The sequence below is a fragment of the Tenrec ecaudatus genome, chromosome 5 (genome assembly GCF_050624435.1).
Source record: "Tenrec ecaudatus isolate mTenEca1 chromosome 5, mTenEca1.hap1, whole genome shotgun sequence".
NCBI classification, from domain to species: domain Eukaryota; kingdom Metazoa; phylum Chordata; class Mammalia; order Afrosoricida; family Tenrecidae; genus Tenrec; species Tenrec ecaudatus.
In genome coordinates this window covers 70,203,835-70,224,875 of record NC_134534.1, presented here as the reverse complement: position 1 = coordinate 70,224,875, position 21,041 = coordinate 70,203,835, and the positions used below count along the sequence as shown (strand labels likewise).

Sequence of the window (21,041 nt, the reverse complement as noted above, 5' to 3'; positions counted from 1 at the left end):
TTCAATATTACTTCTCAGCAAGTCAGAATCGTTTTCTAAAACTTTCATTTTTCTGTGTTTGAGTCTACTTTTAAAAATCATAATTGGTCTTCTCAACAGCCTACAGCATCGACCCACTGTTAGAACAGTGAGCTTGTGACTGAGGCTTAAAGTTTGCAGTTGCTTGTAAATGTTATTGAAGGGAAATCAGAGTATTTACTGCCACTTCAAGTTCCTAGCTCTAGTCGGATGGCGTGTTTAGAGGTGGTTGCAGCCTGGCCAAAGGACCACAGAGAAGGGATGACAAGAGGAGAGAAAGGAAGTAACTAGGCCAATGAGTTCAGGTTAGAAAAGTTAAAAACTAAGGAACAGAAAGTTGGAGGGTTGTTATACTAACTCTAGATTCCCAATGGGATCAATTGGATGTGGAAAGTCACTAGGATAACCCTCTTTTGCACTTATTGACCATTTTGTTATCTAACACTTTGCATTTCTGACAGCTCTGAAAATATTCCCAGGCAACACCTTCTATGGTTCGGGCCCCCTGGGGGGTCACTAGCAGGCACAGGACACCACTAGGGCTCATGCTGTGAGATTTACTAAAAGCCTTAGCAATGATGAATCATGCAGATGGGAAATGGGAGCTTGGATGAGGTCCTGAAGGTGCTGGGGGTAAGGGAGGGGGGCGGGAATTAGTGGAAGGCAGTGGTTAGACTGATAGGAGGCCTGCAGGGCTATGGGACTGGGGAATATAGAGGATGAGTGGGGTCCCCACCCTACTCCTTAGTAGGGGATAGAAAGCAGGTAACACCCAAACCCTATCATCAAACCTTCAATTTCTTGAGGACTCTGGAATGGTGGAAAAGAACAGCCCACCGCATTAGGAGCATCCTAAGACATGCTGAAGGCACCAGCGTCAGAGATGAGATGTGGCCTTCTGCACTCACAACACATTGATTTTGCATAATGACCTGGCCTTTGAAACCTAACCATGTTCTAAAAATTAAAGAAATGAGTTTAGCTCAAGCGGAACAAGACTCTATTTTCAAGTTATATCAATAGAGTTTCCTTTTAGAACAGTTCTCAACCTGTGGGTCGAGACCCCTTTGGGGGTTGAGTGACCTTTTCACTGGGGTCGCCTGATTCATAACAGTAGCAAAATTATACTTATGAAGTAGCAACAAAAATAATTTTAGGGTTGGGGAGTTACCACAACATGAGGACCTGTATTAAAGGGTCACGGCATGAGGAATGTTGAAAAACACTGTTTTAGAACCTGGTGATTTCCTGAACTCTTGGCTTAGCATCCCCCAGGTAGTGGTAGAACTGCCGATGGGAGGGAACTTGCACCCAAACATCCCTGGTATGACCTAACACTAGAGGAAGGCGAATCCTTTGGTACTGAGACGGGAAGTGTGCATCGTGCAGATTATGCAGAACTTTAGGAATATGTTTTATTCTTATTTACCCTTTGGATCAAAGAAAAAAATCCATATTCAGTCCATTGTTATGAATTTGTTCATCAGTGCACATTTGTAAATATTTAATGTGGCAAGAAGCTATTCCAAGGTGTTCACAGGTCTTGTTACTCAGAAGATGGCTGAGACCAGAGGTGCTGGTGTTGCTTGGGGGTCTATTAGAACTGCACAGTCGCAGGCCTCACCCTGGAACCAAGGAATCAGGATCTGATTTCTCACAAGCTCCACCTGCAGTTAACAAGCTCCATAAAGAATGAGAACACTATGGGATGGCTTAGGGTTATGCCAAGGAGCCACTCCTGGGGAAGGTTAGGGACAGAGCCCAGTCTATTAGTGGGGTCCCCTCCTGTTGACCCCTCCTTGTTGTCATAAGTCCTGTGGTATAAGAGAAAGAGAATGAACAGAGGTGAACTCCCTTTTGCCCTTTGCCTTCTGCTGGAGTTGGATCTTGGGTCTAGTTCCTCGATGCCCTGTTGCATCTCCTACCATCTCAGTAGCTATCAGCAGACCAATGACGGTGAATTCATTTTGCTGACTTCAGACCTGTGCATCCACCTGCCTGTGCCCCTTGGTGTCTCTCTTTCGTCATACCATTTCCTGTTCATCAGTTTCCTCAAATTAGGAGAAGCCTAACTTCAACCAGATTGGATTGACTTATTTCTACAACTGTGTAAGCTATTACTTGAGCTAGATTTCTTTCTATCAACAACACATACAAGCATCACTGATTTTGCCTCTCTGGAGAACCCAATTTAATACACTGACCTAAAGTGGCCTTTCCCACACTTCTGGAAAAATCAAAGAGAATTCTCCATTTTAATTGAAATAAGAAAACAGGAATCTCTCTTAATATATGTATGAGTTTTGTTTATTTGCTTATTTTTAAGCTTTTCTTTTATTGATTGGGGTTATAAGAATCTTTCAATTTTATAGACTCATTTCTGAGGTTCAGTTTGAATTTTATGATCATTTGTGGACTGCCCAAATTAGCCTTAGCTATTCAAACTCACACTATATTTTCAAAGACTATAGCTTAGTTGATTTTACTTCTTTTTCAAACCAACAAACGATAAACAACCATCCTTTAGCATAGGTTCCCGTAGTAGTTACATAGTCTGGTGTCAGCTTGCAAGCAGGTAGAGTCTAGCCTGTCAATCAGGTCACAAATTGATGACCTCATTTGGAGGTGCCATGGAGAAAAATAGCTCACTGGAGGCCAGATACACACAGACTCTGCGTCGTCTTCCTGCTGACAAGCCACATGGAGCTATGCTGATGGCAGCCAGAGCCCTAGAACTGCAGGAGCCACGTGGAGACCAATGCCAGTGCTGAGATGCTTCCACCACCACTGGATCCACAAGACTTTCCACACACTGGCCTGTGATCTTCCTGTATTCATCATCATGGCATGACTGTGTGGGTCTAAAGAGGATTTATGAACTATTGACATATGATGGGGTAACATCAGACTTATGGACTTGATATGGACTGGGTTGGGATGTTTTCATAATGTATAATTGATCTTTGATATAAAGTTCTCTCTTACACATACACATTCCTGTTTTCCTATTTTGATTAAAATGGAGAATTCTCTATGATTTTTCTAGAAACACAGGAAAGGCCACTTTAGGTCAGTGTGCTAGACTGGATTTGTTTCTCTACTCCACCCAGTGGGGCACTAGAGATGGAGAGTGGAGGCTTTTTTGATCTCTGCCTCATGGAGGTTTTTCTTGTTTGCTAGTCAGAGGTCAGATAAGCCATGTAGTTTACTGGGTGGTTTTCTGGAAAGAATATGGGAAGTAACAGTTTTGATTATTTTGTTTGGTTTTTGTCTATGGTTATTCCTCTTTGAAATGGTGAAAATGAATGTGGTTAATGTGTATTTTGAGCTCAGAGACCATGCTGCCTAGGGAAAATGTCTGACAGAAGGTCAATATGGCTGACAGGATGCCTGGCCCTGCCTTGAGGCAATGCAGCCAAAGGCCTAAGGCCATACTTTGTATCAATTGAATAGTTTAGATAAGGATTAAGATAAGTTAGATAAGGATTGGACTTGACTGTTTTAAGAATTGAGTTTAGGATCTGATTCAACTTTATACTGATTTCTTCTGCTTGTTGTTATTGATATAATGAGTGATAGAAATGGTTATTCAGAGGTATGAAAATGGAGAGTTTGTAAGTCCATTTATCACCAAGTATTAAAATTGGATCATTAAATGGGTTTATGATACTCCTGCAAAGAAGGCTTTGAAAAAATAAGCCCCACTCAGTGTCTTGAGTGCTCAGGACAGTTGAAGGTGAAGAGACTTGCCTAGGGCACTGTTGACAGATTGAAGGGAAAAAAGGAACTCTTTGGATTTTTGAATTTTGAACTAAAGGTTTTTGTCAGAAGCTGGAAAAAAATCTGGAACCATGAAGAAAACTCCTCTCTAGGATTGAATGTTAAAGAAAGCCTGTGGGCAGGTTGAAATGCTTGCTATATGACTACCTGGATCCACTTACTGAGTGGAAGTGGGAGAAAAGCAGCAATAGAGAGTCAGGTTGAGTCTAGCCACTGATACCCGTGGACCTGGTTTACAGGAACTAGAGGAGAAGACAAGAGCAGGTTGACTGGTCTGAAGTTCCTGTCTCAGCCCAAGGGGCTAGGGTTGTTGAGAATTTGTGAAGGGGCCCATGGTCTAAGATGAGGCAACCAATGGGCAACCTGGTGATGCTAAATGATGCAGCCCACATTGAGTTGACCAGAACCTGTCCAGATGAAGAAAAGATTTTTGAAGCTGTGAACTGGTACATATTGTTGCTAGTCTGTTCTGATTTGACTTTGTTTATGGATGCAGACTTCACAACGTTCCAAATGGAATTAAGATTCTTCACATCAAAAAATAGGATGATCTCCTCAAAGGGCTGGTTTGACATCAATGGGGAGCATAGAAATTGGGTACCCAAAAAGGGGCAGATAAAGGCATGAAGTGGCTGGCTTACAAACTTTCACAGGTTGGGGAATATATTCATAGGATTAAGATGTAGGTGTTACATGACTGCAATTATGAGGGATAGAATATTGTTGTGTTGTTCACCTTTGGAATATCATGTTTAACTGAGGCGTTGGCATATATTGAACTTTATGTATTTTTGGTTTATCCTGTTAGGTACAGATATTATTTTATTATTGTTTTGTTTAAAAATTATATATGACTAAAGAGTTGTGCTAGAGTGTCAAGTTGACAAGGGGTGGTCTGTGGCAGTTACATCATCTTCTGTCAACTTGCATTGGGATGGGATCTAGCCTGTCAATCAGGTCATAGCCAATGAGGATTTTGTATCAGTACCATCTTCTCCTGAGGATTCTTGGAACTCCTATCTCCCTCCCTAGAGGTGGGTCACATAGACTTTCTGCTTCATCTTCCTGCTGACAAGTCACACGGAGCTATACTGCTACAACCAGAGCCCTGGAACTGGAGGAGCCACGTGGAGACCCATGAAAGCACTGAGATGCTTCTACCACCACTGGGTTGATCAGATTTTCCACCAACTGTTCTGTGATCTTCCTGCATTCAGCATCATTGCATGGCTGCATGAGTCTAAAGGGAAATTTTTGGCATTGTATTGACAGATGGGGTAATACTGTACTTATAGACTTGATTTGAACTGGACTGGGATGTTTTCATAATGTATAATTTCCTTTTGATATAAAGTTCTTTCTTCTACATTTATAAGTGTCCATGAGTTTGTTTCTCTAGTCAATCTGGGCTAACACAGTTTCCAAATTTATTTGGCCTACCATCTCCTTTTCAGAGGGAAAATAATAAAACTTTACTCAGAAAGACCCCACAAAAAACTTTGTACTATACCCATAATTCAGAAAAAAGTGTTGGTATTTGCTTCTGCAGCCTTCTGGATCATTCCAGCCCCTCCAGAGGGTGATCTTGCTTACTTTGGGGAAACACTGCAACAATAACTCTATAAGAATGGCCTTAATTAGAAAAGCAATAGGTAGTTGGTTTCTTTTTGTAAATATTAATTTATTTGGCTCATAAGAACTATATATTCAAACTCACCTTTTGAGTATTTTTCAAAATGTGATTCATGAGAAGGCAATCAGACCTTTGGATTTTCTTATATCTGCTCTTCCCTGACCTTTCTTCTGGTCAGAGGAATTGGCAGACAACAAAGAAATATGTTTATAAATGTTTGGAGCGCTGAAGTTAAAACTGAGCTCGCAAACATTTGATTTTACTTAGTAGACACTAAAAAAATCAAATAAACCATGATGTTTACATTCTTATTATATTTAACATTTTTAGTTCAGTTTGGACAACTCTTAGTAGATCATAGTCTCATTTGGTACTTTTTTATTTAGTCTTTTAATTAGAGTCATAACAACATGAAGTTAAACAATTTTGCTGAGACTTACGACTAAACTAAGCCAGTGCTATGATCTTTAAAATAAAGATAGAATCGAACGTTTTCTGTTTTCTTTTCAGAATGGGATTTATGTATTTGACCAAGGAAGAAATGAAATATGTTCAATAGTCTACATCGTTTTACAAAGCGCTCTGGTAATACAATGGCTAAGTACTCGACTACTAACAGCGCTTCGTACATCAGGATTTGGTACTTTAACCAAGAGCTATCCTATGAGAGAAAAGAATCCACAGTCTTCTTCTTTAAAGATTATCGCCTTTCGATGCTGGGAGAGTGGAGGGTGAGTGGGTTGGAAAGGGGGAACTGATTACAAGGATCCACATGTGACCTCCTCCCTTGGAGATGGACGGTAGAGAAGGGGGGGAAGGGAGACTCTGGATAGGGCAAGATATGACAAAATAACAATCTGTGGATTATCAAGGGCTCATGAGGGAGGGGGGAGCGGGGAGGGAGGGGGAAAAAAAGAGGACCTGATGCAGAGGGCTTAAGTGGAGAGCAAATGCTTTGAGAGTGATTAGGGCAAAGAATGTACAGATGTGCTTTATACAATTGATGTATGTATATGTGTGGATAGTGAAAAGAGTTGTATGAGCCCCTAATAAAATATAAAAAAAGAAAGAAAATGATTAGGGCAAAGAATGTACAGATGTGCTTTATATAATTGATGTATGTGTATGTATGGATTGTGATAAGAGTTGTATGGGCCCCTAATAAAATGTTTTAAAAAAAAGATTATCACCTTATAAACCCTATGGCATGAAATAAAACTCCATCCTATAAGGTAGTGGTTCTCAACCTGTGGGACACAACCCCTTTGGGAGTTGAATGACCCTTTCACCAGAGTCCCCTAAGACCATTGGAAAACACTTATTTCCGATGGTCTTAGGAACCTAGACACGGCCCCTCTATCCGTCTCCAGGAGGGTCCGTCCACATGCAGATATGCCCACCTATGAGTACCTGGCATGGAGACTGTTACCCATGCTATACCATGCTTCAAGACACATTTTCATTTATTTGTAATTAGAAAGAAATACTTCACAATATATAATTACATAGTTTTTGTGATGAATCACTATGCTCTAATTATGTTCAATTTGTAACAAGGAAAATACATCCTGCATATCAGATATTTACATGATGATTCATAACAGTAGCAAAATTAGTTATGAAATAGCAACAAAAATAATTTTATGGCTGGGGGCCACCACAACAAAAGGATGTGTATGAAAGGGTCATGGCATGAGGAAGGTGGAGACCCACTGCTATAGAGTTATTAGGAGTTACAGGCAACTCAACAGTACAGAAAAATAATAGCAATCTTTTCTAATCCTAAAAATGTTTCTGGTAAAATTTTTTTAAATGTTTGTAAGGACTTAAGCACTCGATACCTAAAACTTGGAATAAATATTTTACATCAGAGAAATTTCATCTTTTAAAATCATGATATCAATGTTCACATAAAATGCTTTAAAGCAATTTATTAAAATCAAGTACTTCCAAAGCTGTATTACCATTAGTTTTATAGAAAATGAAATGGTTTTGCTCTGTGAATTGAATTGTGCTTCCCAGAAACGAACAACTAAATTCCTAGTCCTGGCATTTGTGAATAGAACTTTATTTGGAAATAGTCTTTGAATTAACCTGAGGTCATGCTGAGGTAGTATGTGAACTAATCCCACTGGAGTGGCATTCTTATAAAGAGAAGAGACACACGCAGATGGGCAGTAGCTATGAGACAATACACTACATGAAAGAACACCTTGGTTTTTAAAATGGAGAGAGACAAAAAGTATCTTCTTCCTGATCAGCCAATACCCAGAGTTCAGACTGCTAGCCTCCAGAACTGAGACAAGACAGTTCCATTGTTTCAAGGTACCTAGCTGTGATAATTTTGAAGTGGCCCTGGGAAACCAACACACAGGTCTATTTAAAATATTATATTTCCTAGAAAAGTACTTGGGAGGCAGTATAGAATGGTTGTCTGGCTAGATTGCTGGGCAACAAAAAGTAATTTTTTTTTTTTACTTATTAGCTTGATGTAACACCTTTTTTGTATCTCAGTTTTCTTAACAGTAAAGCGAGTTTAACAATGGCATGTGCTTATAGGTTTATGATGAGGATTTAAAAAAACAAATTTTACTGGGGCCTCATACATTGTGTCAAGCGCATATGTTGCCATCATCATTCTCAAAACATTCGCTTCCTACTTGAGCCCTTGATATCAGCTCCTCATTTTGCCCATCCCTGCCCATTTACCCCTCCCTCATGAACCCTTGATAGCTTATAAATTATTATTATTTTTGTCATATCTTACACTGTCCAACGTGTCCCTTCACCCATTTTTCTGTTGCCCATCCCCCCAGGGAGGAGGTCACATATAGATCCTTGTAATCCGTTCCCCCTTTCAAACCCACTCTCCCTCCACCCCCCGGATATCGCCACTCTCACCACTGGTCCTGAAGGGATCATCCACCCTGGATTCCCTGTGTTTCCAGTTCCTATCTGTACCAGTGTACATCCTCTGGTCTAGCCAGATTTGTAAGGTACATGGGATCATGATAGTGCAGGGGAGGCAGCATTTTTCTGCACTATGTTGTTGCTGAGTGCTGTTGAGTGATCCTGTATCCAGCAGAATGAAACACTGCCTGGGCTGAAGCCGTCCTGACCATTGTTATGATTGAGCCCATTGCTGTTGGCATGGTCTCAGTCTATCTTGATGAGGGTCTTTGTTATCACAGACACTGCTTTACCCTGCCTGAGGTCCTTCTCCAAGGAAGGGACTCTCCTGATAACATGTCCATGGCCCATCTTCCCACAACACGCCCCATCACCCATAAGAACCAGGTCTATGTAAATGTTTATTACAATTTAAATCGGTAAGATATGACGTTCTTTTTGTTCTTAGCCGCAGAGGAGAGACTCCCTACTCATGATAATCCTCGGTGTTATAAAGTGTTGTTGCTTTGTGAGGCTTTACCACTGTCCTCTTCATGGAAGCAGATCACCCACTGGGCGTTTTCTGTAAAGCTCTGGGTGCATTCAGATGGCCTACCTTTTGATTACTAGCCACTCATAAACTGTACCATCCCATCCAGGATAACCTTCGACATACTGAGCTCGATGTTTACATTTATCTCTGACTGCTCTGCATACCTGCTTTCATGTAAAACAGGGAGGGGCCTTGCTACTCACGTGAGGAGAGCAAACAACAACTCTGACTTTTTCTCTAATCACTAGTGAAATATAGTCATTGGAATGTGTATCCATCAGCAAAGTATTGGGAAGTAAAATGGTTGAGAAACTACAGAGAACTAAAGATTGACGTTAAGGGTTTGTGTAATTTGGCTACAGTACTTCTGAACCATTCCTCGTGATTGGGGAAGTGAGTTGTTGGTGAAGGCTGGAGACAGCTCACACAGGAACAAGAACTGACATCCAGCAGCAGCTTCCCAGTCTCCCAGGGTGGCAGACAGGAGAGCCGCACACCAGAGAGCCAGCACATTTGCATCTGTTCAGGCTGGTTTGCCAGCACTACCATCCGAGCTGAAGAGGGGCTCGCTTGGATGAGACAAGCACCTTAGAATTTCTCTCCCAGAACATGTTGACTTGTCTTTGTCCCATCTCCTGTGTTCCGCAAGCTTGAGGGTAGTGAGGTTTTCACTCTGTTTCAGATGGGGGTTGTAAGATGTCATTCCTATAAAATACAGAAGATGAGTTACTTTTTATCCCTACTGAATATATTTTTGAAAAATTGAAATAACTATTCACTTACAACAGTTTTATCCTACTTCAGAACCTAGATTTAAAAAAATAATTAATTTATCAAGAAGACCCTATTTTTGTCACTGACATTTATTTAAAATAGATAGATGTTATTTAAGGATAATCTTAATTATAAATAGATTTATAATCATGACTTTCATACAGATATAAACTGGGCACATGTTCAAAGATTTATTTAATTTAGTTTTAAAGTCTTTCAGAAGTTTACCCCACAATTTTCAAGCCACCAAATAAGATGAAGTGCAATAACAATGTATACAAAATAATGCAAATGTGCCATTTTTTTAAACAAATTGCATTATTTTATAATAGTTTCCAAATCTAGCTCTGATGTCTAAAAGGAATAACTCTGATATTGGATTAAACATTGCACTCCCAATCACAGGTTAGCAATTCAAGCCCAGCTGCTCCTTCAGCAAAAGATGAGGCTGTCTGCTCCCATAAACATGTATAGGCTCTGACCCTGTGGTGCAGTTCGACTCTGTTTTATACGGTTGCCAAGGGTTGAGATCCACCTGGAGTCAGTTGTATGGGGGTTTGGTATCATGTATGTATAATTTCATTGTAAAACATACCGCATATACTTGAATATAAGCCAACTCGTGTATAAGCCGAGGTACCTAATTATTACCTGGGAAACCAGAAAAACTGATTGACTCGAGTATAAGCATAGGGTGGAAAATGCAGAAGCTATTGGTGAGTTTCAATAATCAAAACAAATGAAAATAAAATGACTAAAAATTGAGACATCAGTGGGGTAATGTATTTAAATATTTATTTTAAATAAAAACATAAATAAAAGGAGAAGTCATTTAGCATTAGTAAACCAGCACAGTAAGTGGAAAATAGGTTAAACAAAAACAATAAGGTATCAACAATGATACCTTAAGAGTACTATTCCCTGAGCTCAATCAGCAACCAAGCTAAAATGTAAAGAATTAAAATCTTCAAAACTGGATTCCTCATCATCATCTGTATCCCAATGCAGAGCTTCAGCTGGTGTGAGGTCATCATAGACGCTGTCTTCACTGAGATTGCCGTCATCACCATCACTGCTGTCATTTTCACACAAAGCGCAGTCTTCACTGCCATCCATAGCGTTACTAATACTACATTTCTGGAAGGCACATCGCACCATGTCTTCTGGAATGTCTTCCCATGCATCTTGAACCCACTTTGCTATTAACTCTATGTCAGGCTTCATGAGAGTTCTTCCTTTTGTTGGTCGGGCTTGACCAGATGACATCCATTCATGCCACATCCTTTGCACATGGTCTTTAAAAGGCTTATTCAAAGATACATGTCATAGGACAGCTCTGATTGGTTAGATGTGAGTAAACAAACATTCAAAGCCCTGCAGTGTCTGTGGGGCTTTGAATGAACAGTGGAGAAATGGCAATCACCCGTGAGATAACGGGCTCTCATCCCGTTACCTTGGGGGAAGTGGGGGGGACCCAGCTAGATGTTATACCTCGCTGGGGTACCACTGACCCATGTATAAGCTGAACTCCAGTTTTTCAGCACATTTTTTGTGCTGAAAAACTCGACTTATATATGAATATATATGGTAGTGACTCTCTAGACTGGTGGTTCTCAACCTTCCTCATGCCATGATCCTTTCATACAGTTCCTCATGTTGTGGTTGTGACCCCCAACCATAAAATTATTTTGTTGCTACTTCATAACTGTAATTTTGCTGGTTATGGATCATCATGTAAATATCTGATATGTAGGATATATTTTCCTTGTTACAAAATGAACATAATTACAACGCAGTGATTCATCACAAATCTATGTTATTATATATTGCGTAGTATTTCTTTCTAATTACAAATAAATGAAAATGTGTCTTGAAGCATAGTGAAGCATGGGTAATGGCCCTCACACTATATGTGGGCCTATCTGCATGTGAGTGGACCCACGTGGAGATGGATAGAAGAGCGGTGTCTGGGTTCCTAAGACCATCAGAAATATGTGCTTTCCAATGGTCTTAGGTGACTCCGGTGAAAGGGTCATTTGACTCCCAAAGGGGTCGCGACCCACAGGTTGAGAACAGATGCTCTAGACATTAGTAAGTACATAAATTATATGATGGTAAGTGTGTTAGGCTGGGTTGTTTAGAGAAGCAAAACCAATGACACTCAAGTATGTGTAAGAATAATATTTGTATCAAGACATAATTTTATATCAAGAAGACATCCTAGCCCAGTCCATCGGTTCCAAACTAGCCCTCACCCTCTTCAGACTCATGTAGCTGAAGGCCAATCATTCAGCAAGATGAAGCAGGCTAACGGGAGATCACAGGCCAGTGGCTGCAGAGTTACCTGGATCTAAGACTGGTGGAAACATGGCAGGGTACTGACAGCTCCCAGAGTGAGCATGCCATAGAGGCCATCCCTGGAGGCAGATGCAGTGGCCCCGCAAGCAGGGAGGTAAAGAGTCAGAGAGAGAGAGAGAGAGAATCTCACAATTTCTTCCTTATGAAAAGGCCACTCTTTCAAGGAGGCATCCTTAGGACACCACTTAAGTGACAGGTTGGGATTCACCCTTACACTTTCATATAAGAGCAAGTGACATCAAATCTAACTATTACAATAAGTTAAAAAAAGTTTCAGAATCATATAAACCTTTATTAAATGAAAATAACAAAGTGTGAAGCTATTGTTTCTGAATATATTGTCCACCTACATCTACATATACATTTCTGAGGGCAATGTTTCCATCTCTTTAACCCTTAGCCAATCTTCTTTTCAGTTTATACCAGATCAAACTGGCGTTTTTTTACTTTCTTTGAAGGATTCAAATACCGTTCCTTTTAAATATTAGTTTGAGGAACAAAAGGAACTTCAAAAAAGGCAAGTTCAAGGTTCTGGAGTGAATGGGATAAGGTTTCCCAATGAAATTCTCATAAGGTAGCCTCCCTATACACAAAGAATGAGTGGGTGCATTGTAAGGGGGGTGGGGATCCTTAGTTAAAATCTCCTCATGTTTTTCGCACCTACAATGTAGTTTTTAACTTCCTAAAACTTCATCATCATCATCATCAATCATCATCGCCAAATATATTACTGAGAGAATTTATCTACAGTCACCCACTGATCACAGAGATGTTTCTTGTCTGGACTGAACCCATGGTGTATATTACCTGGGATGTTAGGAGAGATGCTTTTTGACTTAATCTCTTATGAGGAGATAAATGTTAAGGGAAGTGTTTAGGTCATTATTGGTTGGGATAAGCCGTCTGCTGGGCAATAGTAGAGAGCAGAGTTTAATCGTCATTACCATAGGTGGAAGAGAATGGGAAACAGGAGTATCTTTGTCTAGCTCTCACAGAGTTTCTATTTATAGAGAAAGAATATATAGCAATGGATGTTGATGATAGTTGTACAACATGACTGATGTAATTGGCTTCATTGAATTGTACAAATGAACAAAACAATACACTGAATTAGGCTAATGTGTTACCTGTATCTTTAAAATAGCAACACCAAAGAAATGGTCCTTTAAGAGAGTCTGGATAGGTGTGTGGTGTTATTTTGCTTCTTATGAAGTACCATGCTTTAAGTGTATTTAATTTATTGGGACTCTGTGGTTATGGAAAAGAGAGCTAGTGTGGAGTGGTTAAGTTCTACGGAAGAATTATGTGACAGTCTGCTTTCATAAAGATTTATAGTCTTGGAAACTCTATGGGGCATTTCTAACATGTCCTACAGGATTACTCTGAGCCAGAGTAACTTGATAGCAATGGATTTGTCTTATTTTGTTTTGCTATGGTTTAAAAATAAGATAAAAGTTGGAGAAGACTATGTCTTGCATTTTAAAATATAAATATATGTTTGAAGCAAAGAAACAGAAATACCTAGCTAACTAAGAGTTAAAGTCCCAATGTTGAAAGTTTGAGGTAAAAAACATTTTCTCCAAACATTTTCTATATTTCTAAAAATATTGAACTTTTGGGGCCACACATGACATAAATCATTGATTGATTAGATTTAGAGAATCCAAAAAATGAGCTGTCCATGTGGAATAGCAATACTGCTGAAGTTTATAAAGCACTTATTCTGTTGGCTGATAGAATGATCTGTTGATTCAAGGCTAGCAACTCTTTCCCATACGATACATGTCACTATTTCCCACCACTCCTATTCCCTGGGCATTTGCTTTACTTATGGTGAAAGTGTTTTAGAAAAATGATGAATGGTATTTCTTCTAAAAGCAACCCAAAGCAACCTGCTCTGGGGATTCTGAAAGTTTGCACTATGCTCCAGCAGAGTTTAATAGACATGTAGAACAATATTTGAATAATTTGGCAAAGAGGAACATGTCGGCTCTTGTTTAAAAAATGCTCACAATTTTAGCTCCTTGACCCCTTCATAAAGAATTATATGTAATCTGATGGACTAAACTTTGAACCTGCGCAGTAATGCCTGATCTGTTGGTATGGTAAAACAAACAGGTGCACTACATTACCAACTGCACTCAAGCATACACCAAGTCAAATCTTCAAACAATTTACTAATAGCAGTATTGATACTATCTTTATGATTTCAACAACTCAGCATTTCAAAGTTCTCCCCAAACTACACATTTGACTAAGCTAGTGCTTCTTTGTGCATTAGGCAAACTTTAAAAAACAAAGACTAGCCAAATGCTCTTTCTCCATGCAGAAGTAAAACATATAACACTGGAGCCTGGGAAGTCAGCAACTCTGCTTAGCATTCTAGAGAATTATGAAAGGAAATAAGATAACTGACTTCTCGGTCTTAGCTTTTCTTATGAAAACAGCTTTTAGTGCGTGGGCCAAGAAACTAAAAAAGCAAAATGTTTTTTAAAATAATATTTTTCTCATGCACAGTTTAAACTTTTCTGTTTTCAATGAGAAGCTTCAACCAGTTGATTTTATTCTTAGAAAACCCAAAAGACTAATTTTGGTTTTTGAACATCAGAGACAGTGTGATCTGCTTTTGAATGACTGTGAGATTGTGATTTCTCTTTGGGGTACATAAAAAAATTGAGATTTTACAGTTGCTGTCCTCCCTACATAGTTCCCTGGTGGGACATTGGTTAAAGCCTCAGCTGCTAACTGAAAGGTTGGTTGTTCAAACCTCTCTGCTCTATCTAGCAGTCAGCTTCTTTAAATATTTACTGCCTTGAAAGTTCTACCAGGGAGCATGACTCTGTTCTACAGGGTTGCTATGGATCAGAATTAATGTGACGGTAGTGGGCTTTTGTCTGTCTTCTATACTGTTTTGGAATTTTACATCTAAGACCTTTCACATTTAGGCTACTTCTTTGATAAAGCCTTGTGGATCCAAATCCAATAACTTAGAAAATTGGTACCACTCAAATTACACCCTAAACATCGACATCGTTTATAACTAAATTATGAATTCTAAGTTTGAGCAGCTCGAATTTTCTGATTTTCAGGAATGGAAACCAGAGTTTTCTTCTTAGGTGCTTTTGGGTGGATTGGCACTGCCAACCTTTCAGTTGGCAGCCAGGAGAGTCCATTGTAAGCACCACCCAGAACTCCCAAGTCGATTTGACGGATCATCTATTTCAGCCCCCTTGTACACTTCTGTTCCATCCCAAAAGGGGCCGTCACATGCGCCAAATGACAAAGAATGCCCTGTGATCAAAGAATTTTCACTGCAAGGTCCATCTCCCCCAGGATAGGGATTCAAGTTTTCATCCAATTGCTGCTGCTTTAGGGGAGCTGATCACCCGGCATTTCTCCAACCAAAGCCCTCCTGAGGGTCAAACCCTATGAAGCTTTTGGTGAGCATGTTGCTGTTACTCCACTCTGGCTCCTTTTTCATCAGATTCCCAGACAAGTTTTCATAGCTGCTGGTCCTAAAAAAGTCTTCACATTTTGACTTTTTTTTTATAAAAAGGAAAATAATTTTGCTCTAATTTTACTCCTCACATTAACTTATGAAAAGAATTTTAGGTTTGCACAATCATTGCATAAATACAGAGTCCCTGGATGCCCCACAAGGAGTTTCACCTATAAGGAATGGCTTTTGCTAGTGTAATGGCAAATCTAGGTATATTCTTAGTAGCCAACATTCACACTGTATTCAGATTTTCTCCTCTGTTCCTTAATGTCCTTTTTCAGTTCCAGGAGCCCATCCAAGATACTACAATACATTTAGCTAATATGTCTCCGTAGGCTACTCTCGCAGCTGATCATCTTTCAGACTGCCCTTGCTTTTGATGCCCCTAAACAGGTTTGAAGCGTTCTCACCAGGTGTGTTGTCAAATTTCCTTCAACTAGGATTTGTCTGATTTTCTTGACAATTAGACTGGGGCAGGGATGTGTATTTTGAGGGAGTTTTGGTGTTGTAGTAGGTTACACATTGGGCTGCTAACCACAAGGTCAGCAGTTCGAAACCACCAGCCACTCCATGGAGAAAGACAAGTCTTTCTACTCCTGTAAAGAGTTACTATCTTGGAAACCCAAAGGGGAAGTCCTGTTCTGTCCCACAAAGTCAATGGCGGTGAGCTAGATTTAGGATCCTCAGTGGCTCTGTGGATTAACTCTTAGGCTGTGAACTGCAAAGTTGGTGCTTCAGACTGACCAGCCCCTCACACTGCAGGAGAAAGATAGGATGGTGTCTGTTTTTCCGTAAAGCGCTGCTTTCTTGGTAACCCTTTCTAGGGTCACTATGAGCTGAATGGACACGATGGTGGTAGGTTAGGGCTTGAATGGGAGCGTGTCTTTAGCAGAGCTTCAAATTGTTTTCCGTCAGGTCTAACAAAGTGATATCAGATCTGAGCAAATTTATTGAAGTTTTGGGTCACGCAGAATGATAACCAGAACGGGAAACATCAGAGGCTGAAGTCCTGGGATGGGAGACTCAGAGACTGGGTCAAGTTTCCAGCTCAGCAGTAAAGACTCGATCCGGCCATCTGTCACTCAGATTGAAGTATTCCATGACAATAGTCACGTAGAGTGTTTTTGGAAATGTTAATGCAGGTTTCCATGGGAAACACTTTTATCAGCAGTGTTGATGAAAGTGTGTGTGCAGCTTCGTTCTGTCTTTTCTCCGACACACACCATTCTTTCCAACGTTACTAAAGTGATACCTATTCCTTCTCCTCTTTCAGTGAGGTTGTTTTACATGTCTAAAATGTATATAGATTATTTTTTACATTTTGATTCAATCTTGAATTTCCTTTAACCTCCTAAATTATTTTAAATTTGATTACATTCAAGGTTACTTTTCCCCCCCTAAGGCTTACCTCGGTTTATCAAGAGTGCTGTAACAATGTAATTCAATGTGAAAAGACTTTTCAAAACAATTTTGATAATATTCATATAATGTAAGAAATATTGCATTTAAGTAATTTATATTTTTGCCTATTAGTCAATGATTAAAACTGGTCATAAAAATCTCTCTTTATGTTGTGTTGTAAAGTTCTGCCAAATATATTATGCCTTGAAAAAAATTTCATTGCCTTAAAATAACTCCTGCATTCCACCTATTTATTTCCACCCCTGCTTTTGAATAACTGGAAAATGATGCTTTTCTGAACATCCGGACTTGAACTGATTATCCCCATCCAGGGAAGAGTGGCAGGATGTTTTTTCTCATGCAGGAATTGTTCTAAGACACTTAATATTCAGTGATGTCATGTTTCCTAGAGGTCAGGGTGTGTAGGCTTTTGTTAATTTATTTAATGATATTTTAAATTGTGAACTAGGTGTGTGTAGTGGGTGGAGCGGACTTACATTTCAGACCATTTACTTTACATTAAATAGCCCAGTCCTAGATAGCATTCCTGCCAGTCTCATAGATGTCTGGGTTTGGATGGCCTGGTCCAAAGGGAGTTTTCTCAGGCCTACAGGAAGTTGGGGGCAGGGTGGTTGGCTCTGGAGTTCCTGCCTACACAGGCGTCGCCAGGGCAGGCAGCCAGCTTGGCATGCATGTCCTGCAGCTCTGATGAGACAAGAGTTCTTGTGCCTCCAGACAGAGGTGGTGTGCCCCCAGTGCCTGGTCCACGAGCCTGGCTCCTGCCTCAGGTGGACCCGAGTATTGGTCGAGGGCATATTACTGCTCACTGGGTGGGTGAGAGCAAAGGCTGGCTACGTTTATGGTCACCAGGAGGGTCTGGGAAACCAGGGAGAATGGCACCTGTCTAGTCACCAGCCACTGATGTTCACCCTTGCACTGTTCTGGCTGAGTGAAATGGATTACTTGTTTACTGTCCAGATTGAATACTACTTGCAAAAGTTCAAAATGGCTGTGCTGTCAGGCCAGTGGACGACACGCTCATTCCATCAGTCTCGTCTCTTACCTTTTTGATCCAGCTGCCTCTTCCAGTGGGTATTCAAGCACTTCTCTGGCCTTTACTCTGCAGCTCAGTGTCCCAGGGCCTTCATCTCTATTGTTTCCTGGGGCCTCTGGGGTCTTTGTTCTAGAGGAGCTCAGTAGTTTTTCTGATTGATTACTGGGCTTGGGTTATCTTTCTTTTTAATTGTCCAGTTTTCACATGCATATGAAGTGATGGGAAGACTTTGGCTTGGGCCAGGGGCTCCTCAGTAATAAAAATGGTATCTTTGCAGCTTAATACTTAAAAAAAACTCCACCTGCCCCCCCCCAATTTTCTTCAATGAATTGGTTAATTTCTTGACTGCTACTTCCATCGGCATGGATTGATTAATTGATGACCCCAAACCAATGCAACTAGTTTTAATTTCATCAATTAGCTTTAATTTCTTTGCCTTTATCATGATGTTTTTTGTTCCAGTTGTTAGGGTTTGGGTTTTCTTTATGCTAAGACTTAATCTATGCTGAATGCTATAGAGTTTTATCTTTGGAAAGATGATTACTATGAATTAATTGTTATATTGTTATAACAGTCATATAAAAAAATAAAGAACTGACTCTGCCTTGTAGAAGTGACACATGAACGTTAGAAGCGAAGTGGAACCATCTGAAATACTATGTGAGTAGAAAGCATCTACAGAGGAAGAAAAACAAAAAAAATACTTTAACATATAAAATTATGTTGGCAACATCAGGGAGAATGCTAAAAATTGAGGAGTTACTTATTAATCACAGTTGGAATAGCAGTGTCAGACCAGGTTGAATGTGGATAGGGATCATGGAGGCTCTTGAATGTAGATGTGATCCTGGGGAAAATGAGAGAGCGGACCAGGATTATGAATACATTATTGCTTTTGTCATACGTCATCTTATAACGCTCCCTCCTGCGCGAGCTGGTGCAGAGTCGGAAGGAGAGGAAACTTAGCTGGGAGACTTCAGAACGAGTCAGCCATCTGCCAGGCCTGCCCTGCTCAACGTGACGTCCCGTGTGTCAAAGCGCAACTGTAGTCCTTCAGGTTGTCAGCGACTGGTTTGTCAGCGGCACATCACCAGACCTTTGCTTCAGGCACCTCTGAGGGGACTCAACCCCCCAGCCTTTGGGGATAGGAGGCAAGTGTGGGAAGCATACACACGCCCTCTCGGGCGTCCGGTCACCTTTAAGTCCCATGGCTGTGGCGGAATGGGAGGCGCTGAGACTGCTCAGGACATTCAGAAAAGTCGTCTGTGAGGTGTTCGAAGACGGTGAGAGAGACGGTGACCAGAGTGAGGCTGTGCCACAGGAAGGACGCAGAAAAGTCATACCGACGGTGAAGGTAACCCGCTAACCGTCAGGGCAGTCAAGAGGATCTGCGACTTGAGAGCAGACGTGAACACTGAGTGCCATTTGAGGTTGGCTCTAAGGCGTGCCAGTGTGTCCACACAAAGGAATCATTCAGAAAAGAACAGAGTCCAGAGAGTTCCACCGATTAAGATTCTAAATCTTATTAAATGGGGAATGTGAAAATAACGTGAGTTCAGAGTCGGTGGCGTGTCAATGATATGAAAAGAAGCTTGTTTTTAGGACGGTTTTGAATATGTCTCTCCTGGAGATTGACTCCGTCTCTGGGAATGGTGTTCACTGAGTGCGTCTCGGGTCCCATATCAAATACTTCTTTCTTTGCAGGACGAATCCTTAAAGCAGCTGCAAGTAGTTCATCAGCCATGGATCTTGCCAAGTGACACGGAAAGTGAAGGCGTAGAAACAGAACAAGAGAAACGTGAGTAGAAGACTGCTGGCTATTGACAAATGTCTTTTAGCGCATGGAAACCCTCAAAAAATGCAATTAAAAATTTAGAACAGTTTGTTAATAAAAAACAACTACAAACCCAATTAGTAACAACGCAGAAACTGCACAAGCCTCAGGTCCACCTATCTCAATGCATTGACATTTCAATTGTAGTTCAGAGGCCCTGAAATCAACTTTCTGCAAAGAAGTATGACAACTGTAAAGATGGAGCTGTTCTTCCTGAGGAATAACATGGAATAGCTAACTGGAATGTAAAGCTACACTTTTGCAAATCCTTTAGAATTATATCAGTGATGCTTTGTTGTTATTAAAAAATCCCGCATGTGTTAGGACCACCTGATTATTATAGGTGAAATCATACAAATGATTCAACGAGTAAAGATGTGTATATTAGAACTGGGTTAGGTTCACAAATCAAATTAATATGAATATTTATGTATCTAGAAAACATAGCTTTTGATTAGAATTGTAGGAAGAATGTACTGTGGCATGGCTCAGTGCATTCTCTCCAGAGACTGAATGTCATTTCAGTCATAGGTTAAGCAATCAAGGGAAGAGTTAGTGTCTGACAATATATATGGAAATGACATCACTTTTAAAATAACATATCCACTTTACTTACTTATTATTACCAAAAATAAGTTGTAGAAAGAAATAAAAATTACATGTGAAAATGTAGTTCTCATGATAATGAGTATGAAGTGATTTATAATTCCCTTGAGCTATAGCCTCCTTATACTTTGCACAGGAAGACCTGGCTTTACACAGGAAGCATTATGATTATGTAGCCTGTAGGATTCAGGAAATTACTCTTCCAAGAAGGAAAGGCATTAAATACTATTCTCATTCCAGTTCCATAGCTGCTGGATTCTGAGGTCTGAGGAAGCACAGCAGCGGAGGAAAATGAGAGTCAGAGTTTGCTAGCTACAGAGGAAGCATGGAGACACTGGGTCATGAAGGCAGCACATCCATAACACAGCAGAGAACGTGGTGACAATTTTATAGGTTCTGTTGGAGGGAAACAGCAGCTTCCATTCAAATCAACTGGTTAAAAACTCAGAATCTGGATGATACGTTGAGCAAGTACAAAAGCAGAAAGTTTATTTTTGAAGGACCTTCATGCTGGGAATTCTACATAAAAGGGTCTTTTTAAGAGCAGTGTACAATGTAGACAATACCCCCTAATCTGGAAGAATCCATAGTGACTCAAACATTTTATTTTTTCCCCAATCATTTTATTAGTGGCTCAAATAA

At 40.2% G+C, this 21,041-nt stretch overlaps 1 protein-coding gene across 3 annotated transcripts in view; it reads left to right on the top strand.

Moving 5' to 3' along the window:
- The window catches only part of C5H8orf34 (chromosome 5 C8orf34 homolog), a 417,612-nt gene that overhangs the window by 369,605 nt on the left and 26,966 nt on the right, over positions 1–21,041 (top strand). For all 3 annotated transcript variants that reach the window (XM_075549596.1, XM_075549598.1, XM_075549597.1), the window contains exon 12: positions 19,664–19,757. In XM_075549596.1, the coding sequence (XP_075405711.1) occupies positions 19,664–19,757 (94 nt within the window). The remainder of the gene's footprint in view (positions 1–19,663; positions 19,758–21,041) is intronic.